This window comes from Aquila chrysaetos, chromosome 18 (genome assembly GCF_900496995.4).
Source record: "Aquila chrysaetos chrysaetos chromosome 18, bAquChr1.4, whole genome shotgun sequence".
Lineage (NCBI taxonomy): Eukaryota > Metazoa > Chordata > Aves > Accipitriformes > Accipitridae > Aquila > Aquila chrysaetos.
The window spans coordinates 19657313-19684016 of record NC_044021.1 but is presented as its reverse complement, the minus strand read 5'-3'; the positions used below and the strand labels follow the sequence as shown (position 1 = coordinate 19684016).

General features: G+C 38.0%; 1 protein-coding gene across 2 annotated transcripts in view; it reads left to right on the top strand.

The window, feature by feature from the left end:
• The window catches only part of CAP2 (cyclase associated actin cytoskeleton regulatory protein 2), a 68214-nt gene extending 43099 nt beyond the window's left edge, over positions 1-25115 (top strand). For both annotated transcript variants that reach the window (XM_030041689.2, XM_030041690.2), the window contains 9 exons: positions 2584-2727; positions 2961-3046; positions 4784-4889; positions 16287-16479; positions 17360-17535; positions 18780-18903; positions 19128-19210; positions 21840-21980; positions 23552-25115. In XM_030041689.2, coding sequence (XP_029897549.1) covers positions 2584-2727; positions 2961-3046; positions 4784-4889; positions 16287-16479; positions 17360-17535; positions 18780-18903; positions 19128-19210; positions 21840-21980; positions 23552-23635 — 1137 coding nt within the window. In that variant the 3' untranslated portion in view covers positions 23636-25115. The remainder of the gene's footprint in view (positions 1-2583; positions 2728-2960; positions 3047-4783; positions 4890-16286; positions 16480-17359; positions 17536-18779; positions 18904-19127; positions 19211-21839; positions 21981-23551) is intronic.
• The last annotated feature ends 1589 nt before the right edge of the window (positions 25116-26704 follow it).

The window sequence follows — 26704 nt, the reverse complement described above, 5'->3', positions numbered from 1 at the left end:
ACTCAATTAAGTGATTCCTTGCAGGCCTGTATTCCTTTGTGTCCAACCCTTACATAGAAACTTGGATCACAAGAAGCTTGCACAAACACACACACATTTTGTGCAGCCAGCCAGCAGCCATTGCAGAACAGGACAAGTGCACAGTGAAGGGAAGGCAGGCTGTACTGTTCTCCCAGTACATCTCTCATGGGACAGAGCTGAGCAAAGCCTCAAGCCCTTTGTGGCTCTTTCTGGTGTCACTACAGTGCCAAATGAATGATTACTTTGAGCTACTTTACTTAGCAATATATATTTCACCTTTAGAAGTCCCACAGGGCATTTTTTCTGTGAAATTACATAAATCCACTGCATTTTTATAAACAACAGATTCACTGGACAGGTTAAGTCCTGTGTTCTGAGGGACAGAAATTCTGTCTGTACCACTGATAGAAAACCCTCACAAAAGTGGTTGGGAATTTTTCTAGTAGGAGTAGGAGGAGGTGTGGGTCTTACAGTACCATTCAGGAAAATATTTGGCCCTAATTTTGCGTTCTTATTTGTAGATATCAAAGTGTTCTACAAAATAGAACAGCTATGTTAGCATAATTTCATATATAGGAAGTTGAAGCACAGAAAGGTAATACAGCCTTTCTGAAACCTGATGATAATTTGGTGGGAGGCAAAGAGAACCCCCATTTATGGACTCCCACTTCTGTGCCCTATCCACAGAAACATGCTGCCTCCCAGTGCTGTCTAGATATAGCAGGCATCTGTGGAGCTGTATTTTTAGCCCTGATATTCTCTTTGGCTGGAACTGTGCCATGAAGATTCACAGTAAGCTAAGGACTGTAAATATCCCTTCAACTTTATGGGAGGAAAACTGGCATAATATCAAAGTAGAACAAGCACTTTCTTAAATTTCAGTTTTGTTAACTACTGTCATACTTGAAAGATTTCCCTGCAAAATAAGAAAGAACCAACCAGCTGCAGCATGTTGTAAACAAGCAAAAATTAGAAAGAAGAATTCCTGCAGACTTTATCATGTTATGGCAACAAAATCAGTTTTTAAGAACTACAAATCATGGAGGTTTCAGGGCTTTTTCAGACTTAATGACTTATGCTGGTCATTAAGCCATCAACAAAAAATCTTTTCATCTCCCAGTAATACTGTAAATATTTGTTTTCTCCCAACCCACTTTGTTGTAGGAGAAGACCAAATATCCCCATGCATTTCAGATGCGCAGGCCTTTCTCAAAATTACCACTAAAATATTAAGGCTCCATAGTTGGATCAAAATTCTTTTAAAAATGCAGAACCTCTTTTTGTCATGTTTTTTGGAGTGTCTTTTGACCTATGTTGATACATAGCAGACGTGCTTATTTTAAGGTGACATAAAATTCTGTAAAGCTGAGGTCTTGTGGAAGGGTGAAAAGAAATCTCTTACAGATGACAGAGATCAAGCAGGACATACACGCACATCATCTTGTGTGTGTCATGACAGCATAATGGGTCATAATTTAGGACATAATCCTCAAGAATATGAGGATGAGTTGTCTCCAATTCCATTAAACAAGTAGTTCTGAAAAAAGGTGAGAAAAAATATGGAGTTCTGCTACATCCTGACTGATTTCCAAGTGAAGTACTAGGGAAAATCAGAACGGTGGACTCTCTTTGGTGGGACATAGTATAGGTTCTGCGGGCATACTTTTGCAGTAAAGAATTGGACTGTTTTTACAGAATCATTTTAGAGAGTTGCAAGGTACAGCAGTTGTTTTGCTTGTAAACTAATGACTCCTTGTCCCTCAGTGTGCTGTTTCTGAGTGGAAGAATTTTTCCCAGTAAGTTAGAGCTCTAAATTAGTTTTTCTGAGACCCTGGGCCAGTGTGATTAACATTCACTTTGCACAGGAAAGAGCTTGGATAGCTTCTACATTCATTCTGCTTTTCTCTTCACTCTAGAAACTATTCCTTCCGCTCAACAGTCATTCCCCTGGATACCATTCGTTTCTGATTAACACAGGAGAATTTCCCCAAACCATAGCTTGCAGGCAGTATGTTTCCCATGAAATCCTCCCACATAACTTGCAGCCAAAAGAAATTAAAACATTAAAACTTACCAATAGGGAAAGCTAAAATTGATATTGCCTTCAGTGTATTACTTTCTCAGTCTTGTTGCCAGATGATAAGAGGCTACTAACCTAACAAGTAGTTTGTGTTTCTTACAGAAAGAACAACTTGGTTAATAACCTGAAAAGCTCAAGCCAGTGTAAAGACTCTCAGAAAGTTCCAGGGGTATCAGATGAAAAATACAAGCATTCTGCTAACTCTGAGCTATGGGATCTCTATGGGTCTTAACATGGGCAGCATGTAAAAATGCTGCCAGTGCTGAGAACAATTTTTGCTGCAACACTTTACTAACACTTACTGTCTGTGCATTTTGCTGCTGCAACCAGAGGAGGGTAATTAAAATGTTACTTTAATGTAGAGAATATGCTGACCTTTCTTTCCAACTGTTAAATCAATGGGCAGGGAGGACAATGTTAAACCACAGGGTGTTTTTGGACTGCCCATGGAAACAACAGTGTCATCTTTTTTGTGTTTTCAGAATGAGGTGGCAATGCTTCTCAAGCCAATATCAGAGAAGATTCAGGAAATCCAGAACTTCAGAGAAAGGAACAGAGGAAGTAAAATGTTCAACCACCTCTCAGCCGTCAGTGAAAGCATACCTGCCCTTGGGTGGATAGCAGTGGTGAGTGACATGCAGGATGGTTGGGAGGGCTGTAAATGTGCTTCTGGATGGTACAGCCCAGAATAGTTCCAAATCTTGCAGAACTCTGCAGTCTCATCTGCATAGTTCTTCAGTCTACTACACCCAAGAAGCTCTTTTGTAATATACCGAATACATCAGGGGAGGTGTCTGACTAATGTTTTACTTCCTTTCTCCTTCTGTTGTTTCCTGCTACCATGGGTTGATGGTCCCAGTCTCCTAAACCAGGCCCTTATGTCAAGGAGATGAATGATGCTGCTACCTTTTATACTAACAGGGTATTAAAGGACTACAAGCACAGGTATGTTGCCAAGCCCCAGTATCTACTAGCCAGAGAACAGAGCATTAATCATACCAATAGGGTTGACAATGCCATCACAGGAAGCATTTTGTAAACTAAAAAGCATTTGATAAAATCTACTTGCAGTAGTATATTTTCCCCACCTCATCTTTGACCTGCAGCATGTTGCAGTGAGAATGGCAGTAGCACTAGCAGTGCTGGTTTTCACTCTCTGCAAATTATACAAATATATTTAATTTTCTGGCATTCCAGCAGCATAAACTTATATGCAAATGCATATTTACGTATCAATGTGTGGCTAGCTAGCTGCTACAAATCCTTGTCTGATTTGTGCACTCATACTGTTGCTGTTCCTGCTCTTCGCTTGAAAAAGTGTATTTAGGTGGTAGAAGTATACAACTGAGCATCTAATTCCGTAGCCCCAAATTTGATTTTTTTCTGTACCACTGCATTGTTGTTAAAGAGCACACAGAATTCACAGAAAAGTTCCACGAATGTGGTCTGTGAGCTGACAAAGAGAAAAAATACAGGTCCTGCCTATGCCCTTTTAAAAAGGTCCTGTATAAATCCTGTTGATTTGGTACTTTTGGAGGCCAGATTTTGGCTCTTGATTTTTATAACCCAGTGAAGAACAGTATTTGCTATTGAGTTTTTCCTCTTTAGTAAGGAAAACTTTATATATATAAACCCCTTTTATTTCTATTTATCGTATATGTATAAATATATATTATATACTATATATAATATTTCATATTATATATATTATATATTATTCATGAAGCCTTAGTTTACCTACTGAAGGTAGTACCTACTGGGGTAACTGAAGATTTTTACAATATAGCTTTAGTACTTATTCTGGACAAGAAAATGTCTCACTCAATGGTATAAACAGGGTACATTATTTAGGTATTTAGTTCTTCCCCTAATAAGGAATTCTTTTCCTGTTTTTCACTGAATCAGATCACAATGTCTTCCAAAGTAGTGAAGGTTCTCTCTTGACTTCAGTGGGTTTTGGATTAAACCATATCCTCAGGAGTACTAAGCATCAAACTCCAAAGAAAATAAATAGGAGGTAGACACCCAAATCCTTGTAAGCATCCAGTCCATAGCTGTCGCTATTCAGTAATAATTCTTCATAACTAAGGACTCTGTCTTACAAGCAGTTTCTCTCTCTCTACATATTTTTGTTTTCACTTACTGTCCCATTGGAAGACTAAGCCTTGCAAATAATTATTCCAGAGTCAATTTGTGACTTTTATTTTAAAAATTCTTGATGTATAAATATTTTAGTCTGATGACTATAACATGATCCAGTATTACCCTGGCTACATTTGAACTTGGAAGCTAGAATATCTTACAGAACCCACGGATATTTAATTTTCTAAAATTCAGCACCCTGAAACTGAGTCTGGGTAGCCGCTGCACAGCTCCATATACCTTCAGTGCTTCTTCAGTTGACTTTGAGCCTGAACAGAATGATGACACCCCCTTCCTGCAGGAAGCAGCCTGTGCTAGAGGCATCCTTTGCCCTTATTTGCCTTCTGGAAGGATCTAAAAGCTTTCCAGTGTAGCAAGCCTTGGTATTTTCAGCACTGGGCAGGCTGACTGGCTGCCTGCTAACTGATTTGTCCATGGCTTTAAGGCAGAAATTGGGTTTTACCTACTTTAAGCAAAAGTAGCAGTGCTTTCTGGTTTTAAGTACATTCACACACATAAATATTGTCTCTGTTTTTACAGTGACACACGCCATGTTGATTGGGTGAAGTCATATCTGAACATCTGGTCTGAGCTTCAAGCTTATATCAAAGAGCATCATACCACAGGTCTCACCTGGAGTAAAACTGTAAGTACTCTTTCCTTCTTCATGAAGAACCATAAAATGCCAGTAAGCAATTTGACTTTTAATGCAGGTCATTAGCTCAGGAAAAATAAATATCTAGGCCAGGAACAGAAGTCATGGTCCATGGACTTCCCAACCAAGCCAATAAAAGTTTGAAAGACAGGTGGAGATGTGTCAGACCATTGTGGTACAGGTTTGGAGGAAGGGAGAAGAATTATTTGGGATGATTATAGCCATAACCCCCAGCTGCAGATGGTGAGGAGAGGCAGACACAATTCTCCAGGCCTGCTACAGTAGAAGGTAGGAACAAAAACAAACCCCCAAAATTTGAAGGACATGTCAGACTAAAGGAAAATCGGGACAACTTGACAAGGAAAGGGGAAGAATGGTGGAAAGAATCTGAACAAAGAGAGATATTTAATAACAGGAAAAAGAAACACAAAGGATACATACCAATTTATTACTTCATAGATAGCTATCTTTATAAAACTATTATTTTATACATACAGAAATAATTTCTGAAATACATATGTATAGAGAGAGTAAATGTAGCTGTATGCCTAACTATTTATGCACTCTATATATTTATATAAACATCTTCTGTGTGTTACATCTGAGATGCATAGAAAGATGATGGCAATGAATATGTAAGTATATATATGGCAATGAACAGTACTCAAGTATTCAAGCACAGGTTCAAACACAGGAGAGACCATGATCTGTGTGTACTTTTTAGTTTGAAGCAATGCAAAAATGTTTAAACATGATAAATTAGAAGATTGGAATTATCTGTTGCTTTGTAGGCTTCTGTAGTAAAAATTTAAAATATTAAACATTATATTCTTCCTTAATTTAGTACAAAATTTCACACTTGCTACACCCTACTCTATTATAATCACTGAATGTGAGAAGAGCTAAAGATTTTAAAATTATTATTAGATAAGGAAAAGAAATTGTAGTACCCTGTTAGCCGAATTAGCCTGAGAATCTGAGACAAATTTAGTTTTGTTAATACAGAGAAAGAATCATCTTCACCTTTAATGGAACTTTACAAGTATGGAAATAGTGTTAGAAGATAAAGAATTGTTATAGCCATTTGATCAAACAGGAGGAACTCTCAGGGCTGTTGAGTACTGGTAATCTTATTCAGAAGTGTAGCTGTTGCAGATTATATTTGACTGGTCTTAAAACCAGCATCTCAGCCCTCACGTCTTTCTATTTCCCTCTCTTTAGCTGTGCAAGAAATTCTAGGTGTGACTTGTTTATTCATATTAAGCATAGTTTCCTGCCAACAGTGCTCATTCCATCATGAGTGATGAGCCCATTACTGCATCTGAAGTATTGATTTCACTCACTTTGGATATCACTCAGATCTGAAAGTTGTCTTGGAAGTATGGCTCATTTAAATTATCATTCATGTAATGTGTGTCAGAAAGATTAAATTACAACACATTTTTATGGACGTGTAATTTTTTAAAGTTTTACTTCATGTGAGTATAAAGAAATTAGTCCAGTAAGTTAGCAGATTGTTTAAATAGCTTGTTCTTTAAATGTTGTTTAAATATTTCTATGAAGCTTGGTAACAAATACATTCAAGAAAGCAATGAGTTACTCAAGTGATAATTTCATTTTTGTTATACATTTTAAAGTGAGAATGAAAGTCACAGATTCATGCTGTGTGAAGTTAAGTACAAAGGTCTGCAGAATCAGGGCCTAGACAGAAATACGATATATAGAAAAGCTGTAGATATATTCTAGACACAGTTGTTAATCATTGCACACAGCAGCTTCCACTTATATGCATAAAAGGAAAAAAGAAAAAGCAGTAGTTTGGCAAGGCATTAAGAAAGTGGCACATTTATGAAAGGGAGACGTTGATGCAGAAATGCTATTTTATTATAGAGGGAGAGAGAAAGAGAGAAAGTTTTTGGCCTGTATAAGTACAGATTTAAAAGTACATTATTCCGATAATTTACCCTTCATATCTGCAGAAGTCAACAAAGCAATGCTTGAAGCTTTATATAAAAAGCTATTAAGTAACATATTTGGATACTTCTAAAGAGACTAAAGAGTCCGGGAGAACATTAACTACAGCTTCTCTCAGAGCTGTATTCTCGTAGCTTGAACTGCAACAAAACCCCAGGAGCATCAGCCTACATCAGACTATGCTTGGGTTTCCAAAAAGGAAGGGACAGGATTTTTTAGTGAGCAGTTGGCCCCTTTACCTATAGGTGCTGTATACCATGGTGTGCACATTTCTGGCTGTGCTGCATGGCAGTATCGCAAAGCTGTGCCATTTCCAGACCCCCTGTACCCTTCCATCAAACTGCACAGGGCAGCTGCAGCCAACCTTGGAACAGATCACTAATGCATACATTAAAGTGTTCCTGGCTCTGGCAGTAAGCACACAGGCAGACACTTTAGAGGAAAGAGAAAGAAATGTCTTAATAAATTACAAGACAGACACTAAAACAGGTGCAAAAGGTTGAAATAATGGTTAAGCAGTCAGCTCTGACAATAACAGTTACCTTTATCAGCTTTATAATAGATCTGTGATAAGTACAGATGCTTACAGATTTTTGGATCTAACACAATTCTCTCTCTTTATTCACTTTGGCTCTGGTTCTGCCAAGATGTGCAACAATATTTTACTCCTTGAGGGCATCCTATTGAAATGCATGGGACTGTGTGAGGAGAAAGCCAAGAAATCAGTGGTGTTAAGGACCTTGAGACCTTTGTGTATTAGAGCCTGTTTTGCTACCCATGTGGAGTGGTGGTACAAAACTGGACCCTACGTAAATGGCAGGCATTTCAAGACATGATGGATACAGTTAAGATATTTGTTGGTACTGTGCTCACAGAAGAAAACTACATATTTAAAGTATGTATGTTTGTGAGTGGGATTGTCCCAGAGAGTAAAATGTTTCACTCTGTATTTTCACCATGATCTGAAGTATTCATTTAATTTCATTTTAAATGCCCAGTGTAGCATTTTACCCATGCAGCAACTGTCATTTTTGCTTGCTACAACTTTCTGACTTTAACATGAAATCTACAGCTGTAACAGTAACCTATGTCTTTTTCAGTTCTTAATGATAAACAGCAAGTGCCCTTTTTTTTCTTTTTTTTTCACCTAAAGAAGGGATTCTATTGAAGCATGGCTCTTTCTTCCCTCTCTACTTTTTTTTGGTGGTGCAAAGACATGAGCAACTGTAATATAAGCTCACAAGAATGCCTAATAAAAGTTTGTTTGCTACAGGGAGTGCATGAGTAAGCTGGGGAAAGTGAAACTTCTGCTCCTATTTCTGCAGGTTAACTTTGCAGCAAGAAAACAACCAGTAATAATGAGAGATTGCTGTAGTTTCCTGTACATCGAATAAGTGTTAAGAAACAAATCTTGTTCAAGGATAATTGTCTTGAATATTTCTCTTAGCTGCAGGTGGATTTGCAGTTAAGTGTTTGTTCTTTGTATACATTTAGTATATTTAGTAGTCATTTAGGACAAATTTTGCCAGCAGGATTATTTACAAACAGGAAATATTTACAAACTAGCAGTGAACTTCATTACAGCGTTTAGTTTCTAATACAGAATTTCACTCAAGTGATGAATGTTCCCCCCCTTTACCAATCAAAACAAATTTTTAGGAGGAAGTCTGTATCTTTACAAGCAGTTGAGATTTATTTATATCCTGTTCCCATTTAAGCCAGTACAGTATCTTCAAGTCTTTTTTTCCTGAAATATCATTTTAAAAAACATTTATAACTCATTAGATAGTACTGTAAAAACACTCTTTAAAAAGTTGAAATTCTGCACAGGCTCCACACTGAGAAGAACTATCGTAATTCCTTCATTAGCCTGATTGAGTGCAGTGACACTAATCTCAGTACAGACTTTGGCCATTTCATTCTTGTGTAAAATAATCACCTCCAGACATTTTCTGCTAAAATGGCCCCGCCTCTCTCCTGTACTATCTAAACATTTTCCTGTAATGTATCGTCTCTCTACATATTGAGGTGAACAAGCTGCAAAAGACCAACTTCTGCAGGCAAAAGCCTCCTATTGTCCTTCCAGTATCTCTTCTATGCTGTGTTTAGTTTGACCTGCTTATCAAGAAGCCATCGTCTGAGCCACTTCACTAAAGCTAAAGGTCAAAACTGTAGTGCCAAATTCCAGCCACAGCCACAACTGCAATCCCAGAGGCCTCATTCAGATAGAAGTAAGGGCAGCATAGATATACTGATTTAAATGCCTGTATCTTGGATTAGATGTAGACATTTTCAGAGTGCTCAATTTTTTTCAGTCATAGCCTTTCCTCTCCTTTTCTGTCTCCTTCCATTCCTTTCTCTTCCCTTTCCTTTCCCTATTTCCATATACTTTTTTGTTGAAAAATTTGCATCCTTTAATCTCAACTGCCTCTTTCTTAGAGAACAGGCAATGTTCAGGTTTTGGTATAGTGTCAATTTAGAAACTGGCCATCCTGGCAACTCTATAGTAGTTGCCTCTTTTGTGGACACTGCCTCAATTGCATCCAAGTCCCTTTGAAAGAAAGTAGTTTTACTGCCTTATTCCAACAATAGCTAACAATATTTGTCTTTACTGGATATCAACGGTGTCCTTTTAACATCAGTGACCAAACACCATTCAGACAGGTTACAGGAGAACCTGGGAGAGGCTTGTTTGACAACAGCTGTCAAACACAACCTGACCTCTAACATAATGCAACCTAGTCCCAGGAGAAAAGAGAAAGGAAAAAGAAAATTGAAAGTATGTAAAATGGAGAGAAAAGGAAAAGGCACATCTATTAAAACTTTACTATATTGCTAAAGGGATTGGTCTTCTTTTTAACTGAATATTTATATATAAGTAAAAGATGGTTTAATGTGCTTGTGGGAGCACGTTACTTGTTGACAAACACATTAGCATACAGTTCTCATGATTTAGATGACCTGGGCTGTTTAAAACATTTCTGGTTGCGTAACTGTGAAGATGTAAGCCCCATTTTAAATCCTGAACAGGTGATAAATGGCAGAAGTGTATTAAAAGGGGCTTCAAAGTTTGCAAACTCAACAGATAAATAGTTCTGTGGAGAGCTGGTAACAGGAAAAGAGGCTGGTCTGGGTTTTGCTGTTTTGTGTTTTAACTCACAAAGATTACAGGCTCTGTAAGTCAGCTGTTTCATCTAGTAAATTGTGGATCTCAGGGCAGCATAACCCCTTGCAGACAGGTGGCTTAAATACGGTAGGTAATAGAACTGTTGTGCTAAGCTACTTTTACACAAAAAACACCTTAACAAGAGCTCTGTGCCCCTGAGTCACAGTCCACCTGTTCCCAGAGGTTGATATATGATATTTTGAGCTTTATGATTCTTGTCTTTGGCTGTGCATATGTGTGGAAAAAACAATACAGAATGCTGTAATCATTTTAGGTGTGAAACCAGGATTACTATAAAGGGGGAGGGGGAGAAAACAAGGATATCTTCTTTTTCTGAGAAGAATATAGTCTCCATTAGGATTCCTGTTTATCTGCTGCCATGAAAAGAAGGCTTTTCAATAAATTAAGGGATTTTATGCCCCTATCTAAGCCACCTGTTGCCTCAGCTGCAAATAGATACTTACCTCTGAATAGCAATGACTAATAAAATAGGTACTATATATTATACACATGCATATATAATTTATATGCATTATATAGATATTTATAATCTGTTTGCCCAGAGTAAAAATGACCATTGCAGCTACAAGAAATGTGTATTCATTCAAATGCTCCACAGCAGGTTCCCACCACAAGAACTGTGTTCCCCCTGGTTTCTGTGCTGCACTGTGTCAGCCTAAAAGCTGCATAAACACAGAGAAACACCGTGGGTGTTTGTACAGGGCCTGGCACATAAGCCCCTTGTATCCCCAGAGATACGAGCCTCTGACTAGAGCTCCTTGCTGCTACAATACTACAAATATAGTAACAGTGACATGGAAGGCTAACCCAGGGAATTGTTCAGCAAGAATGGCTCAGGAAATAGTAACATCTGTGATAAGACATAAAAAGAAATTCTTACTGTCTCTCAGTAGCTGGGTTTAGACCTAAAGACATGTGAAGCTGCATATGGCCACCCAAAATTACTGACAGTATGGCATTCAGAGCACTTGTGTTATTTCTCTAACAAGACTGGCTGTTGCCCTGTGCTCTAGGGGAAGCCTTTAGGAGAAATGTGCTGTAACAAGGCCCAGCTTCACTCATCTCAACTGTAATTTCAAGGGAATTAAATGAGATCCAACATAGATGAATTTTAACCAGCCAGCTGCCTCAACATAAACAGTCATTTCTTTCTTCCAGTGAGCCAGCTAGGTAGCCAGCAAGGAGAAAAAGAGGAGTACCTCACCCTTCTGCGAGTCGTACAACATAAAGGTAGAAATACAACTTACTTGGAGGCTGTACTGCAATCCTGCAAACCCTTGCACAGTGATAATAAGCATTTATCAGACCCAGCTCCATGAGCAGCTTCAGACACTGTCACTACAGGAAGCTACTAAGCCACAGTCAGTGGGAGGCCCTTGGGCATCTCTGCAGATGGCTCTGGGCTATCCAGCAAGGAGCAAACCCTGACCCGTTCCCGTCACCCCATTCAGAGCATGGTTTAGTTGGAGGTTGAAGACAATTTTTTTCCCTGGGAGGAAATTTCTGGAATGTTCCATCCCCTACAGAGCTGTTACTACATGGCCGTGGGCCTGCATCTCCTGTTCTTTACTCAGAGAATTACATTTCCCCCCATTTCAGAAAGCTCCAGGAGCAATGTTTAAAGCACATCAAGTTCACTATGATACAAAGCTAGCAGGTTAAAAGTTAATGGCTTTTTTTTGTGTTACATTTTCACAAAGACTGAAGCTATCTACTCCCCCGATAATTCTTAGAAGCGGTGTATTTGCAAAGGATGGAAAAATGACCACACCAACATGTTAATGGGAACAGTCGGCTATCAGCATAACTTGACGTGATGTCTGTAGACACCACAGCACTGAGAACAGCAGCTGTTACCGAGGAAAACAGCTGAAATAAAAGAGGAAGAAAGGCGGCTTGCAAATAACTGCTTTTGCTAGTCCAAATGGCTCTTAATACTCTTTGTGTAAAGACACACTGTTGTTAACATCTGCTTGAAGTTAATCTGAAGAGTTGTTTGCAAATAGCAAAGCTGGTAAGCACCTGCTACTTTAGGATAGATGAACTTTTGCGGGCATATAACATGCTATTTTATTCCCAGCGGCTCTCACAAACACCACCCTATACAGAACAGAAATGAATGGACTTTGTGAAGGGCACTTTAGTTGAAACTGGATAGGACTATACACAAGTATTGCCAGATACCAGAACAGTTTAAGAGTCTGGTTCAGAAATATTCTAGAGCCTGAGGGTCTAAGTGGTCTTAGAAGGGTGACTAAGGAAAGCAAACCAATTCCCAGTGACTTAGGTTGGTAACTTGGAGGTCTATGTATTAATAGAGGTCAAAACTAATCAAAAAAGAAAGTTCCTGGAACCACTTCACTAGGCTGGTTTTAAAACCGGCCTTTACGTCAGCATGTTTGAGTGCAGCACAGGTCCCATCTTCCTGGCATGCAGGGAATGCAAGAAGTGCAATGTGTTTTCTGCATTTCCAGTTCACTTTTGTGCTTCCTGTCCCCTTGTTAGAGTTTCCCCGAGCCACTCTTCCCACAAAGAATTTCACCTCACTTGAATGTTTGTTTGATTTCAGTCAGGTAAATCAAAATGGCAAAGAAAAGAAGACAAAAGCCAGAGTGACACTGAACCCCTCTTTACAGCAAGTCTCTGTACGCCTCCTCATTAGTGAGACTTGTCTGTCTTTTCCATGCTGTTCTATTTCAGTGGGGGATTGCCCTACTGGATGTGTCCATGCTGTAAGACGTTAGATCTACAGTGGAGCAGTTAGTCCATCCCTGTACTTCAGCGACCTTTTTTCCTTTGATTTTTCCTTCAATTTTGCCTGGCCTAATTTATGATTGTAATTGTTTGCAGTTTTCAGAATGGCCATAGATGTTCAGACATAATTGAAAACATCATGATACAATATCTGTTAGCTTGTATAGCTGTAACTCAAGTCATAAACTAGACAAGAATTTGTCATGCAGGAGAAAAGTTAACAACAAAGGTTCAGTCCATCTCTTATTTCTGTGACTGCACAAAATTAAGAGGAGAAGTGGGAAGGGTGACTGAACCCCCAGGTGTCTTCCAAGACCTTGTGACTGCTCCTGTGTTTTTGATTAGATCTAACTCATAATCTTTTGAGCTGAGTGGAAATAGCCACTGACTTTGGTGGAGGGACCAGGCTTGTAAAAAAAAGAAGAGGCAGATGGGCAGCATGAGTGCAAGGGATAATTTTTTTTTCCTACTCTTGAAACCCACTCAAAGGACTATAATGTCTTCACTCCTCAGGTCAAGGATTGAGATTTTTGACTAGACTTGTCTTTTCATCAGTACTGCTCTAGAAGGGAAAGATGCTCCTAGATCCTTTCATACCTCTGCTCTTTCTTGAAAAGTAAATAAGACATTCTGCAGTCATACAAAACAATGTCCAAACTTGATTGATGTATTTAAAATCCTTCCTTTTTGTCTGTACTTTAACAACATGATAGTTTTTTCAGAGTTCTGGGAGAGAGATCATCCACTTCCACAGATAAATCCCTCTAAGTTTTGCTTCCATCTCAGTTACATAGACATTCCCATACTTTTGTTGCCATTTGGGAAACTGCGTTTGATGCACTACTCAGCAGCATCACTTGACCTCCAAGTCTCCTGCGTGATCTGTGATGGCCTTTAGTTTGACACTTTAAGCAAAGAGACTGGCAGAGTGACTCACCACTCTAAGTTGTATGCAGAATACCCAGATAACTTCTACATCTTTTTTTCTCTAATGCATCTTTGCACCCTTTGCAGAATTTAATTGGTGTTAATTCCAAATGAACATGTGAGTCTTACACACACAAGTTTCTGGAAAATCACAGCACTGTATTTATACAGGTGGAAGCAGTAAGGTACATTTGGGAAATCAGATGTTAATCTAGAATTTGGGAAATCAGATTTTTATTTCAGACTACAAGTTATTAACCACTACTATTAATCTCCTCCCATAAAGCATACATAATTCATAACTGCATGCTCACACTGTGCTGTGAATGGTGAGTGCCGTTCCTGGGTATCTGAGTATTTTAAAAAGCCCTGTAAATGCAACGTTCATAATTCTGGATAACCAGGACATAGTGGATTCAGTTGCTATGGTTGCAGGCAACAGACAGGGAAGATCTCTATTGCACCTCAGGCAGCAGCAACTGATTGTGCCACTAAATCCACTTAGATTCTTTTTTTTTATTATAATAATTCACAGTTGTGCTGACTCTGCTGCAGGTAACATTACTGGCATTAGCAGAGGCAGGAAGACAGGCACTGTAAATTGAGGGCCCAGTGAAAAAGTTGCCCCCAGCCTAACACAATAACCTGTAACTACTAAGTATGTAAGCAGAAACGCTCAGAGTTAAATGTATCCATGCAACCATGAAATGTCTCTAAAAGCAGTCCCCATCAGTTCCGGTATATCTTGACAATAAATAGTAATCAATTCCAAAAGGGGATTCTTCTCATTTGTTTACATTTGATCAAATCAAAAAGATTTAATAGCATAGAAGAGAGCTCATTGCTTAAAGAGATCTTGGACCCTTTCAGAAACAGTCAAACTGTACCACTACATCAGTTTCATTACTCTCCCAAGTACCAGGGATTCAACAGCCTTTTTTGTGCAATGCAGTTTTAATGTCACCAATGTGACAAAGAATCTTGCTATGTATTCATCACTAACATATTCCATAAACAGCTCCTTCAAATGCAACAGTACTTATATGCTGAAGATGCATGTGCCAATAGAGGGTGTACATTAAGAGGTTAACTAGTATTATTCCCTTTCCATGCTACTCTAATTAGGGTCATAATCACTAAGAGGTTTGAATGCAGTTACTTACTCAAATGTGCCAGGCTTCTTTTTAAAAGAAAGGATGTCTGAAGAGTGAAAAAAAAAAGCGTGTGCACCTCAGCCCCTTTCCCATTATTGGTTTGGGATTACAGGCCAGAACAAGCTTACTTTTTAAGAAATAGCCACAGTTTTCACTCATGTGAGATGCATGAACCAGATGGATACTTTGCTGTTTCAGTTTAGTGGAAAGCAGAAAGGAGTGGCATCATAAATGGTTAAAAATATCCTCTTAGTCCAGCTAAGCAATATCTATTTCCAGTATTGATTACCAGGGATGCACTTTTAACCTCTGTCTCTTAACAAAGGTAGCCCATTAGAGGAACTGTGACTCTGTAAGTCCCTGTCATTTTCGCGTTGTATCTGCCCACCTAATAACTATGTACTGGTGCAATGCACAATGTCTGTATAGCTAGCTAAATTCATCAGAACCAATCTAATTTTTCACAACGGTTTTTTTAAAACAGTCTCTGCTCTGCTGCAGAGAGGTGGGATCAGAGTGACACTCAGTGGCAAGACAGAAAAAGTGACTCTCGATTTCTTAGATTAACATCTATTATTAGGATGCATAACATTTTAATCAGATTTCTGTCTGTTTGATAATATTCTATATAAGCATTATAATTCAGACCAAAACACATACTTTTGATTATGCAGACTGAAAGAAAGATTGGATTACTTACTTTACCAAGGCCCCCCTCACTCATAACTTGTGTGGTGTGATCTCCTGCAACTGAAAAAAAGAATTTGAGAAACTGAACTAAAAACTCCAATACCGAATTTCAGAAATAAGAGACTTGAATCACCATAGTTTTACATTCTGCTGTATTTGAATCTTTGCAGATGACTTGAACAGCCTGAAGAATAGCATTTTACATCTTGCATACAATTTAGCATGTTGCATAAGTGTAACTGACAGTTCATGACCCTCCCAGTTATTTGTGTTAGATCAAAACATTTTCTGTATGTTTCTGAATGCACACCAAGCTATAGCTAACTGAACTTGGTATCTGAAAAAAGAAGGGAGACATTTTCCCGTTTATGTAAGTAAACACTGGAATAAATTACGGAATCTTTACTATTAAAGATTTTTAACATCAGTCTTGACAAGCATTTGAGAGAAATATTTTAGGTGGCGTAGTTCTGCAGGAAGGTAGTGGTGTGGACTGTCAGTCTTTCCAGCCTTGCCTGCTTTGGTGCAAGGAAAGATTCATAGTATTACATTCGATTATGGTGCCAGAAATTATTCTGAGCCTGTGGCTGCCTAGAGTCACTCAAACTCACAGCATTCAAGGAAGTTAATAAATAAGAGTTATCATAATACAATGTTCCTTGAAACACTGTACGTAAAATAATTTCCATCTATCTCAAACAGGGTCCTGTTGCATCATCCATGTCTATGCGATCTGTTCTAACAAGCGGGTCATGCCTCTCCCCACCACCGCCACCGCCACCGCCACCACCTGGACCTCCCCCCATATTTGATACAGAAACCGTAAAGGATGAAGGAACTGCATCTCGCTCAGCCCTATTTGCACAGCTTAACCAGGGAGAAGCAATTACCAAAGGTCAGGAGAAAAGAAATCAAATTTTGGTCCATGAGTCAAGCTACATCAAGAGCTGCTATATGTATTAACCTAACTTCCACTGCATTTTTAAGTTACATTTAAGCAACTCAGATCCTTCTGAGGCTTGCAGTGGGTCTGATGGATGAGACTGCATACCAAAACCTCCTTTAGAAGCTACAGCATCCAAATATGTTCAGCATACCTGAAATTCACACCATTTATTTAGAGGTATCCTTTTAATTTTAAGGCAGCCAAGCTGGACATTTTCAATCCCTAGTAGCTGGTGAACCTCTTAAGTTGCAATTGCAATAAAAATTTATCCCCCTTTCTGATTCACATTCAGTGTACCAACCTGTGTCAAAATGTGTTGCAAGTTAGATGGAAAGGTATGGCTCACAGATCAGTGTGGAGTACAATAATGAAGCTTTTTTTTTATTCATACTGGACAGTTGTAATTAAAGTGGATGGCTGTGAGTTTAAATACATGTGATCAATATATCTGCCTTTAATGCTGCAGGGATAGGTCAAATATTGTCATAAATGAGAAAAAAATCTCATTTTTATGGATAGAAAAATATGATATAACAAGCTCTCAGAGCTCACTACAGACAGAGGGGGACTAGAAGACGTTGCGGCAGTTCCTGTTAAACATATTAAGATAGCCCATCCACAGTAAAAGAGGTTTTATATGAACTGCTAAAAATATGTAGGCAGTTACACTTTAGGTTGTTACCCAGGCAAACCTTGAGGAAATAAAAAATGTAAATTCACAGAATAATTTAACACAATTACAAATGAACCTTTCCTGCTTAAATACGAACACGCTTAGGACTGGAAAACAGACTCTCTTTCATTAACACCTTTTTTTCTTTTTTTTTAGGGCTTCGACATGTCTCAGATGACCAGAAGACTCACAAGAACCCCAGCCTACGTGCCCAATGTCCATCTGTTCGTTCTCCGACAAAAAGCCATACTCCAAGTCCCACCTCTCCCAAGAATTCCCCGCAGCAGAGCCATGCCCCTGTCTTGGAGCTAGAGGGAAAGAAGTGGAGAGTGGTGAGTTCCAGTCATACCTCTGAATTGCACCCTGCACATTGCAAACCAGGTTGAGCACTGAAAGGTCTTGCAAAAGGCTGTCCATGATCAAGGTGCAACAAATCAAAGTTGCAACTAAAATGGGCTGAGTCTTGCATTGCTCTGCCTTGCCACAGTTTTAGCTTTTGCTATTTGGTAGCATCTAAAGTTAATGAATTTGTCTCTGAGAATCATATGCTAATTCATCTGAACTAGAGAATGTCAGAACCAGCATATAAATACCTTGCAAAATCAGACAATCCCCCAGAAACAAGTCCAGTGGAGAACTCCAATTAAAATACCTTCTTGCAGGCCATTCATGCAAGTGAGAGATAACAGTATTATCACAGAGCACTTTCTCCAGCTTTGTTAACCAATGGAATTATACATTTATTTTTCATCACCCATTCTATGCAAGCCTGTCTGCCATGCTTAAAAGTAGAGAAGTGTTTCCCTTTTGTTCAATCTACAGATGGAAAAGATAGATTTGTTTAAAGTTTGGGAGTTAATTTATGTAGGCATATACCAAAGAATCCATGAGTGAAAATTCACGTGACTGTTGGTTAAAAGAGGGAGGAAACAATATGCAGTTTAGTCATGCAGAAGGTTATATACACAGTCATTACTGTGGGGTTGAGTTCGCAAAAGGTGCAGTCACCATTTGCCACTGTTATGTTGCTTTAGGGTTGTACTACCTGGAACTTTCCTTGTGAATCCCTAGTCTTCCCTGGACATCCACGAAGTGTAAATGTCCTTTCACACTTCATAATGAAATGAAATTTTTTCACTTATTACTCCTTATTGTATATGGTAATGCCTGCACTTGTTCATAACCCACTGTATAGAACATTATGTAACATTTGGGGGAACAAAAACTTGCTCTGTTCTTCAAGGTGCCGGTCTAAATTGGATTGGAGCCAAGCAACAGTTTTGTGAGTGCATTTTTAAATTGTTGTGAGCATAATGTCTTTGCTACAAAATTAATGGTTTTTGTCATGGTCTATGCTAAGTTCTTCAGTTCTGCAGCTCTAAAATATACAAGTGTCATCTAAGGGTGAATTAGGTGAAATATCCGATCACCAAGCAGATTAGATTTTTAAGCCACAGGAAGGATATTGCTCTGTTGTAACTGAAGATGCAATGACTCGAGAATAAATTGTACTAAACTCTGTCTGACTGTTAGCTAGTTAAAGACAACCAATTAAATAAACTTTCTTTTGAAATAGGAATATCAAGAGGATAAGAATGACCTGGTCATTAACAACACTGAACTCAAGCAAGTGGCTTACATTTTTAAGTGTAACAAATCTACACTTCAGATAAAAGGAAAAATCAATTCAATTACTATTGGTGAGTGGATAGCTCAGCTGGTCTTTAAATGCCAATCTTGAAAAAACGGACTTACGTGATTAATAATGCATCTGAATCATTCCATTCACTTTAATGGATTGATCACATGAGTAAAGTTGCTCAGCTATGCAGTGCAAGACTGGGAATTTTTGTAGTTAATGTAGCAGGTGTGCATATATTAGCTTTTATCTCACCTTTCTTATTTATGATTGCTTTTATTTTAGACAACTGTAAAAAGTTTGGCCTTGTGTTTGACAACGTTGTGGGAATCGTGGAAGTGATCAATTCCAGGGATATTCAGATTCAGGTAAATATCTATTTGAAAAACAAATATAGACAGAGAACAAGCAGGGAAAAAAAGCCCAACGTGTAGCTACAAGAGATTTTAAAAACTCACAGGAGCACAACAAATGTAAGAGATTAATGCATCCAAATGTATCTTTATATGCACAAAATTCTGCTGATGTATTTAGAAAATGCCTCTTGACCATCACTGAACAAACCTCCCTTAGCCCAGTCCCTTCTGGTTCTAGTGAAGCTGAGAGATCTATACACTGCGAGAACTGTTACTTCTGGCCTTTTCTTGCTTTCATGCTAAACAGCTCCTAGCACTTGAAAGTTCAGCAGTGCTTATGGAACAAATTCTGGCAGTTAGCTAATTCATTTCTAAGGCCAGAAGATGGTTATTTCTTTTTTTCTTATTCTCTCAATGGAAATGTTCAAACAGACTGTCAAAGGACAACTGAATGACATAAAGTGAAAGTAAGTGCCAGGATTTCAAAAATCTCCCCTGGCAGTGACGTGACACATTACATGAGTAAGTAATGTAGTCACTTGCCTACAAATGGGCTATGAGCCTCTACTGGTTTTGTCTTTGATAACCAGTAAGCAAAGCTTCATCAGAGATCATATTTCTTGTGGTTTTTATGGAAAGAAAATATACATATTTTAAATCCATATATTGGCCTCTCTACTGGGGACATTTGCCCTGGTCAAAATATAAACAGTCTGCCTAACATTTACAGCACTTCATTCATCCCTTTCCAAAGAGGTCTAACTATACATGCTTTAATACTGGGTTGTGTCTAACGTACACAACCTAGTCTCAAGAAGGCACTTTAGGATATATTAAGTGAAAAAGAGATTAAATGTTAATTAAATTATGTCAAACTGCCAGTCTTCAAAGTGATGTCTTTTGCTTAAAAGGCTATGCCTGCTGTATGACAAATACAGACAGTCCTGCTCCATGCTTCAGAAATACTGGTCACAGCCACTACAGGGAATAATAGCAAGATGTTTTTTTATATTTTGAATCTCATGCAAGTGACTGACATTGCTACCAGCTGTGCATCATCTTCTGAACAGTGACAAGCAGTTTTATTCATGATCACTACGTGTCTTCTTATGGCAAAGGCAGTTAGTTAAAGGTCCCAGGCATTTATTTGAGTGTTTTTTAAAAATAATTAGACTATTTTTATCATTGCCTCTAGAACTATTCATGAAAGCTGAAAAATTCATATGTAATGAATAGTGAAACCACAGCTTGTTAATACTTAAATAAAGGGGAAATATCTTTTCTAAGAATCAAAATTCTTTTGATTAAGCAGGTTCTATGAATATTGCATAAGGCTTCTATGCCATGGAGCAGAGTGGAGTTCCACTTAAGACAGCAGAGTCTGGCTACATGCTATATGCCACTTGAATCTGGCAGCTTCCACAGGGTTTCAGTATGCCAAGTGCTGAGCACCTCAATTTTCTCAGTATTTTGAAGACCTGAGCTTATAATTTCCAAATACATGATATGTTAATGCAACAAATTTCAGTGAATTCATCCAACAGATTTTCCTATAAATAGCTACTTCAGTGCCATATTGCTTGGCTCTCCTTTCCCTCAGTGGTATTTTTTTTTCTTGCCAGATGTTTGCAAAATTTATTAAACACGGCCTCCTTTTGTTCTCTATTGCATGAGAACCGATTAAAGAAAAGAAAGTTTAAGATGCATTGATCCACTACATAGATCAGACTTCAGGATCAGGGTGGATGCAAGAGGACAGACCGCTTGTTCTTTGTTTGCTGTCACATTTAAAGAACTGAAGCTGAAAATATATTCTTAACTTGAATGATGGGAGACAGTCTTTAATTAACAAGTACATATCTATCATATGCTGTTGCTGTTTTATGGCTCGGAATAACCTCTGCCCTTTTGATGCATTGTCCAGAGTATATTGCTGTCCCTGCTAGAGAGGGCAGGAGGAGAAGGAGGAATTTTTACTGACAACCAGCAAGTCAGCCAGTTAGCCATGAAGAAATCTTTTAATCTGTAAAATTGTAAACAGGAGATTTCCCTTTCTCCCCTCAAGTAAATCTTGTGCTTGCTTTTAAAGTGACGTAAGAAATAGCTTTAGAGATTTAATTAAATTGATCTCAGTACTTTTTTTAGAACTGTAGCTTGCCTGAAGGGGATAAAACCCCTTTCCTATTGTACGCTGTAAAACCTGGAAGAGCTTTGAAGTCTTCAGAACGTATTACAAATCACTTGTTGAGTATTACTGTATGTTGGGATCTTTCATTTGCTCTTACTGTGTTGGAGTTGACATGTTTGATTTCTTAACCAGTTCTCACTGATGAACAAGGTCAACACCGCCTAAATATCAGCACAAAAGTGTCACTGAATTAGAAAGAATCAGGAAAGCACTTTCATCAGACTGTATATTAAAAGCTTGCTGTATATTGTAAGTTGGGTGTTGTGTAGAGATCTTTGTTACCACCACCAAGAATTTTCAGTCTAACAAATCAAATATAAGCATCATGCAGGCAGCTGACACACAGATCAGATGTTGGTGGCCAAAATTAGACCTGGCAGGCAATGAGGATTTTATTAACAGTATCTTTGTGTGCATTTTAAGATTTGATATTAAGTAGATTTTATTTTGCAGGTGATGGGGAAAGTGCCAACCATTTCTATTAACAAAACAGAAGGCTGCCACATCTACCTCAGTGAGGAATCATTAGATTGTGAGATTGTGAGTGCCAAGTCATCCGAGATGAACATCCTCATCCCCCAAGATGGTGATTATGTGAGTGAGATATTTTTAAAGTTTTCCTCCCCCTTCCCCACTAGTCTTGGTAGCTAATAGCACTTAAACTGCTAGGAAAGAAACTAACATACCACACATATTATGTCACCAAAAAATGATCCAAACCAATTTAATTTCTATGTACCGGTATCTCAGCTATCAGTGCAGGAAGAACTCCTTATTTTCTGAGGCACAAAGTAATTTCAAAGATCAGACATGACGTTATTTCTTTCCATTTTGATAGATAATGGCTTCATTTCCTGTCCATTTAATTTTCTTTTTTGATATCTAAACATAATCTCCAAAGAAACTCACTTTATACAAGAGCACTCAAGCCTGAAAATGATGATGCTGAAACTAAGATAAATATAATACTACTGCAGATGAAATAATACAGTATAATATACTTGTTTTTTCTAAACCTATTGATACATGGGTAGCATATGTAGTTCTTATTAGTATTTTCAACATATGTCCTTAAAAGCCACTTAAAAAGGTGCATTTTCCTGGCTCCTTTTCTGTTCTAGTAAGATTTTCATATTATGCCTACCATCATTTCTAGTAAAGTCATGCTCTGTCATTTCACACACTAGCAAGGGATCATGCAGGCAAAGCATATCATAATAGTTTCCTAGTCTTCTCAACAGAGGGGTGTTGAAAATGCACTGAATGGCCATAGAGAGAACTTAAAGTTCTTCTTAATCTTTTGGGCTGGAATTTTGTTTGGTAGAGGTGTTTAGGGTTTATAAAAGGAAATATGTAACGAGCAAATTCTCATGCTCCACATTTCCAAAAGTGACTGCTAGATGCCCAGCTTCACATAACTAAAAAGGAAATGATTTTCAGTGGGTCCATATTCCCCTATTTCTTAAAAAAAAAAAAAAAAGGTCCTTTTGATCAGTCTCACCTCAAATCACCATATAATCTGAAATTACTGGCTATCAAAACACCTGTTTGAGATCTGAATGAAAAAGCTCTTCTCTTCACATTGTTTTTTGTCTACTGGGAACAGGGAAAGACCCAACAACATCTCCTAACCTTTCACTGAATACACAGAATGGAAGGAGACTGTCTTTAATGTCCTGCTTCGTTTTGTGTACCCCACAAAGGATGCTGAGTCTTTTGAAGTGTATCACACTTAAAATGATAGGGTTTTTTTTAAAATTTTATTCTTCCATGTTATAATATTGCTTTCGTCCTTAAAATTAGACTCCTCGCTAAATCCTCATATCTAAATCCTTTCTACTGTCTTCCAACCCAGACACTGATGGAATCTAAAGTCATTTCTGACATGAGGCTTATTTACTTAGTTGTTCCAAATAATGGTGTGAGAGGGATTATTGCAAAGTAGTACCATACCAAGGCTATTTGAAACTGGGTAGCAATAAGGCTTTTTCCTGTGTGGCATTGTAAAATAGCTTCCTAGGGTAATGAAGAAGGCTTCTTTCTAATCCTGGCATGTCTGAGCTATCAATGCTTTCTCAGTCATGTAGCACTAATAGTATTCCACCAGTTTTCATGAGGTATCCACTGTTTATTTAACCACCATTGTTGCTTTTGTTTCTTACCAGAAAGAATTTCCGGTTCCTGAACAGTTCAAGACAGCATGGGATGGATCTAAGTTGGTCACTGAACCTGCAGAGATTGTGGGTTAACTTCCTAATGCCATACAGCACTTGCTGACTGTGACCAGACCACAGCCAGCATAAACAAAGCAGTAATGTAAAGAACTAGAAGTAGCAGTAGTTCATACTGCTGTGATAGGCCTTCAAGCATTAGCTCTGCATGCTAGAAACAATAACACATCTGGCACCCTTTTGTTAGGCATCCCAGTACTTTTCACGTTTCCACACAGTTTGCCTTCACATTTTAATTTTAATTCTAAATGATTTCATGTGAATGTAATAGATTAAAACCCCTACCCTCCAGTCACATCATTGGTTTGAAATACTGTATACATTAAGCCAAAATACTGCATGATACACTTCGTTATCATCTTGCTTCAGTGCATTCCTTCTTATGGTTCTGCTGATCAAAAACAGCATTAAGACTTTAAGATGTTTATTTTTACCTATTAAGCAATTCCTGTATGATGCAGTAAAAATGTACATCTAGAAAGTATGCAGTTCCTTGTAATTCTGTGGCAATCACAATGGGGTTTGTTTAAACAAGCAAAAAAGAACAAATTTCAGCAATACATTTTGCTAATGGAAGATCAAAAAATCTGGTATTTTAATCAAACACTTTTCTAATGTGTATATTTAGAAGATCCCTATGTTTTCTGTGAGGTAAGATTTTATTATGGTCCACAGACTTGCTGTTGCCCTCTCATTTCTTGCAAATTAGTAATTCTTTCTAAGCTAAAGCCTCATCTAAGCTAAAACCTTGCAGCAAATCACTTGAAGGTTTTTTGCTCCTTGGATTTATTTTTTTCTTTTTTTTTTTTTTTTTGTGAGACAATCTCTCATTCTTCAAAATTTCCATTGTTTCTTGCATCCTATTCAGAAAACTGAGGGAGGCATATATGTCAGATACCAGCTAGTTTCCTTACTAATAATGTTCCTTTAAAATATTGCTATTGTAGCTCATATTCATTAAAAATTTCTTCCCGACATTTGTAGGACTTACTCAATTTCAAATATGTCCACAAAGCAAAGCCATAGATTTATGTCATACTAATTCTGAGCCCAGATAAAGGGGTAATTTCCTGTTTAGCCCTTTGATTCTACTTTATAGTCCCTATTGTACATGCTTTTTTAACAAAGGTGGAGTGTTGTATACGTTTGTACTATTTCAGCACATAGTACGAATAAAATTTTAAAAATTTAAAAAGTCAGCTTATGTTTTTGATCACTTGTAATATTTTGTAATAGTGAAATCACAGTGAGATGCTTGCAGAGCTAGTTACAAGCTAAATTTTGTGCCTAATTTACCTTGAAAGTACATTAATTCTTGAGGGTTTTTAAGTGTATCTTTGATTGTAAACCCTATACAATACAACCAGTAGTGCTCATTCTGTAAGGTTTTGCTATCTGATGTTTAATCTATGTGTATAATGTGTTTGCTTTAATACATACCATTTTTTCAACAGTAAACTTCTTATGAAATAAAAAGGAAAATGTACTTGTTTAAATACAAAGTTGTTCAGAGCTTGCTCCACTGCAGTGTTTGTCCTATATGCTTTCTCCTTCTTAAATGCTGTTTCAGAAGCTTGATTGAGAAAAAGTAGCTCCTCCTCCCATTTCATTAAACATTATCACTTTTGCTGCCATAATCCACCTGACAGTGAATAGCGGGTATTCTGCATGCTAGCGGATAAACCTGAAGTTTCATGCATATAACTTTGGTGACAGCCAGAGAATTGAGCTTTGCATGATTCTCACTTCTAGGTACACCTGTATCTTCCAGATATTATGTCTAGAGAAATGATCATGACCTGGTGCGACTTTGTAACATTTGCCTTCTATTTTTAGCTTTTCCCATTGTTTCCCTGTATGGCTTTGGATGTGTCCCTCCTGTGTTAACAAACCACAAGCGGTCCACTCCATATTTCAATTGGATGTGCTTCATATCTGAAAAATGGGCATTGCATACTTGTCATGATAAAAGGATTGTTGAAGGATTGTTTAATCCTTAAATCGTAATCATAATTTGTTCCATAAAATAATCTCATTCTGGAGCATTCTGACCTGAAATACTGACTCTTGTTTTCATCCAGCATCAAATAGGGATCAAATCATTATGCAGCAACAGGAAGCCACTTAATCCTTTGGAGGTATGATACAAAACAAGTACCAAATGCTTGATGATAAACAGAAAGCAGCAAGACAGCTCTGAATCACTACACAGGCAAATTCTTTTAGTTCCTCCTAGGGATGTAACTCCTCCCTCAGAAACAAACTCTGTGAAGGCCACTCATTCTTTTTTTAAACATTTGAAAGCAAACTCCCTTGTGGCTAGACCTTCTCCGTAATAATCATGTTCCTGCAACATGCAAAACCCAAGTACATTTTTTTGACTGGTTTCTTAGCAGGAAGAAGTCTTATGCAGTAACAGTGCATTCCTGACAGTCTGAACACACCTGAGAACTTTGTCAGAGGGCAGAGGTTTAAAAGGTAAGGAAGAAGGCCTTGCATGGACAGACCCAAGGTAATTGCTTCAACTGGAGGAAAGGCTAATGAGTCCATGCATTATTGGACACCAGAAAAATGAAAGAGAGACTTTTTAAATATGCAGAGAGCTTTTATCTAGTATTATTAGTCAGCCACTTGACAAAAAATCTATAACCAGCTTTTGAAAGTTCTGGTGCTCATAAAAAATACTTGTCATGCATAAGGTTGGACTGTACTTTCCCTGCAACCTGTCTTTAACTTCAAAAATATAAAAGACTGCTAAATAAACAAAATTAATCCAAGGTTCTGATTCTACCCTGCATGAATTTGTGTACAATTAAAAGGTTAAAAACTCATTTTCTGAAAAATCAAGTATATCTTGAGATAGAAATAGTCAACAAGCTGCAGAATGATGATTTGATGAATCATCCCAACCATGATCAGTTGTGTCCACCAAGTCTTCGGCAGCAAGCTTGATCTGTGTTTAATGGTTGACTCCAGCAAGGAATGAACTGCTAAATGCTGAACATCCCTAACGTCCTATTGATCGTTTCTTTTTACTGCATGCTGTCACACAAGATAGGCCCCTTGATTTCAGCTCTACACTGTGCT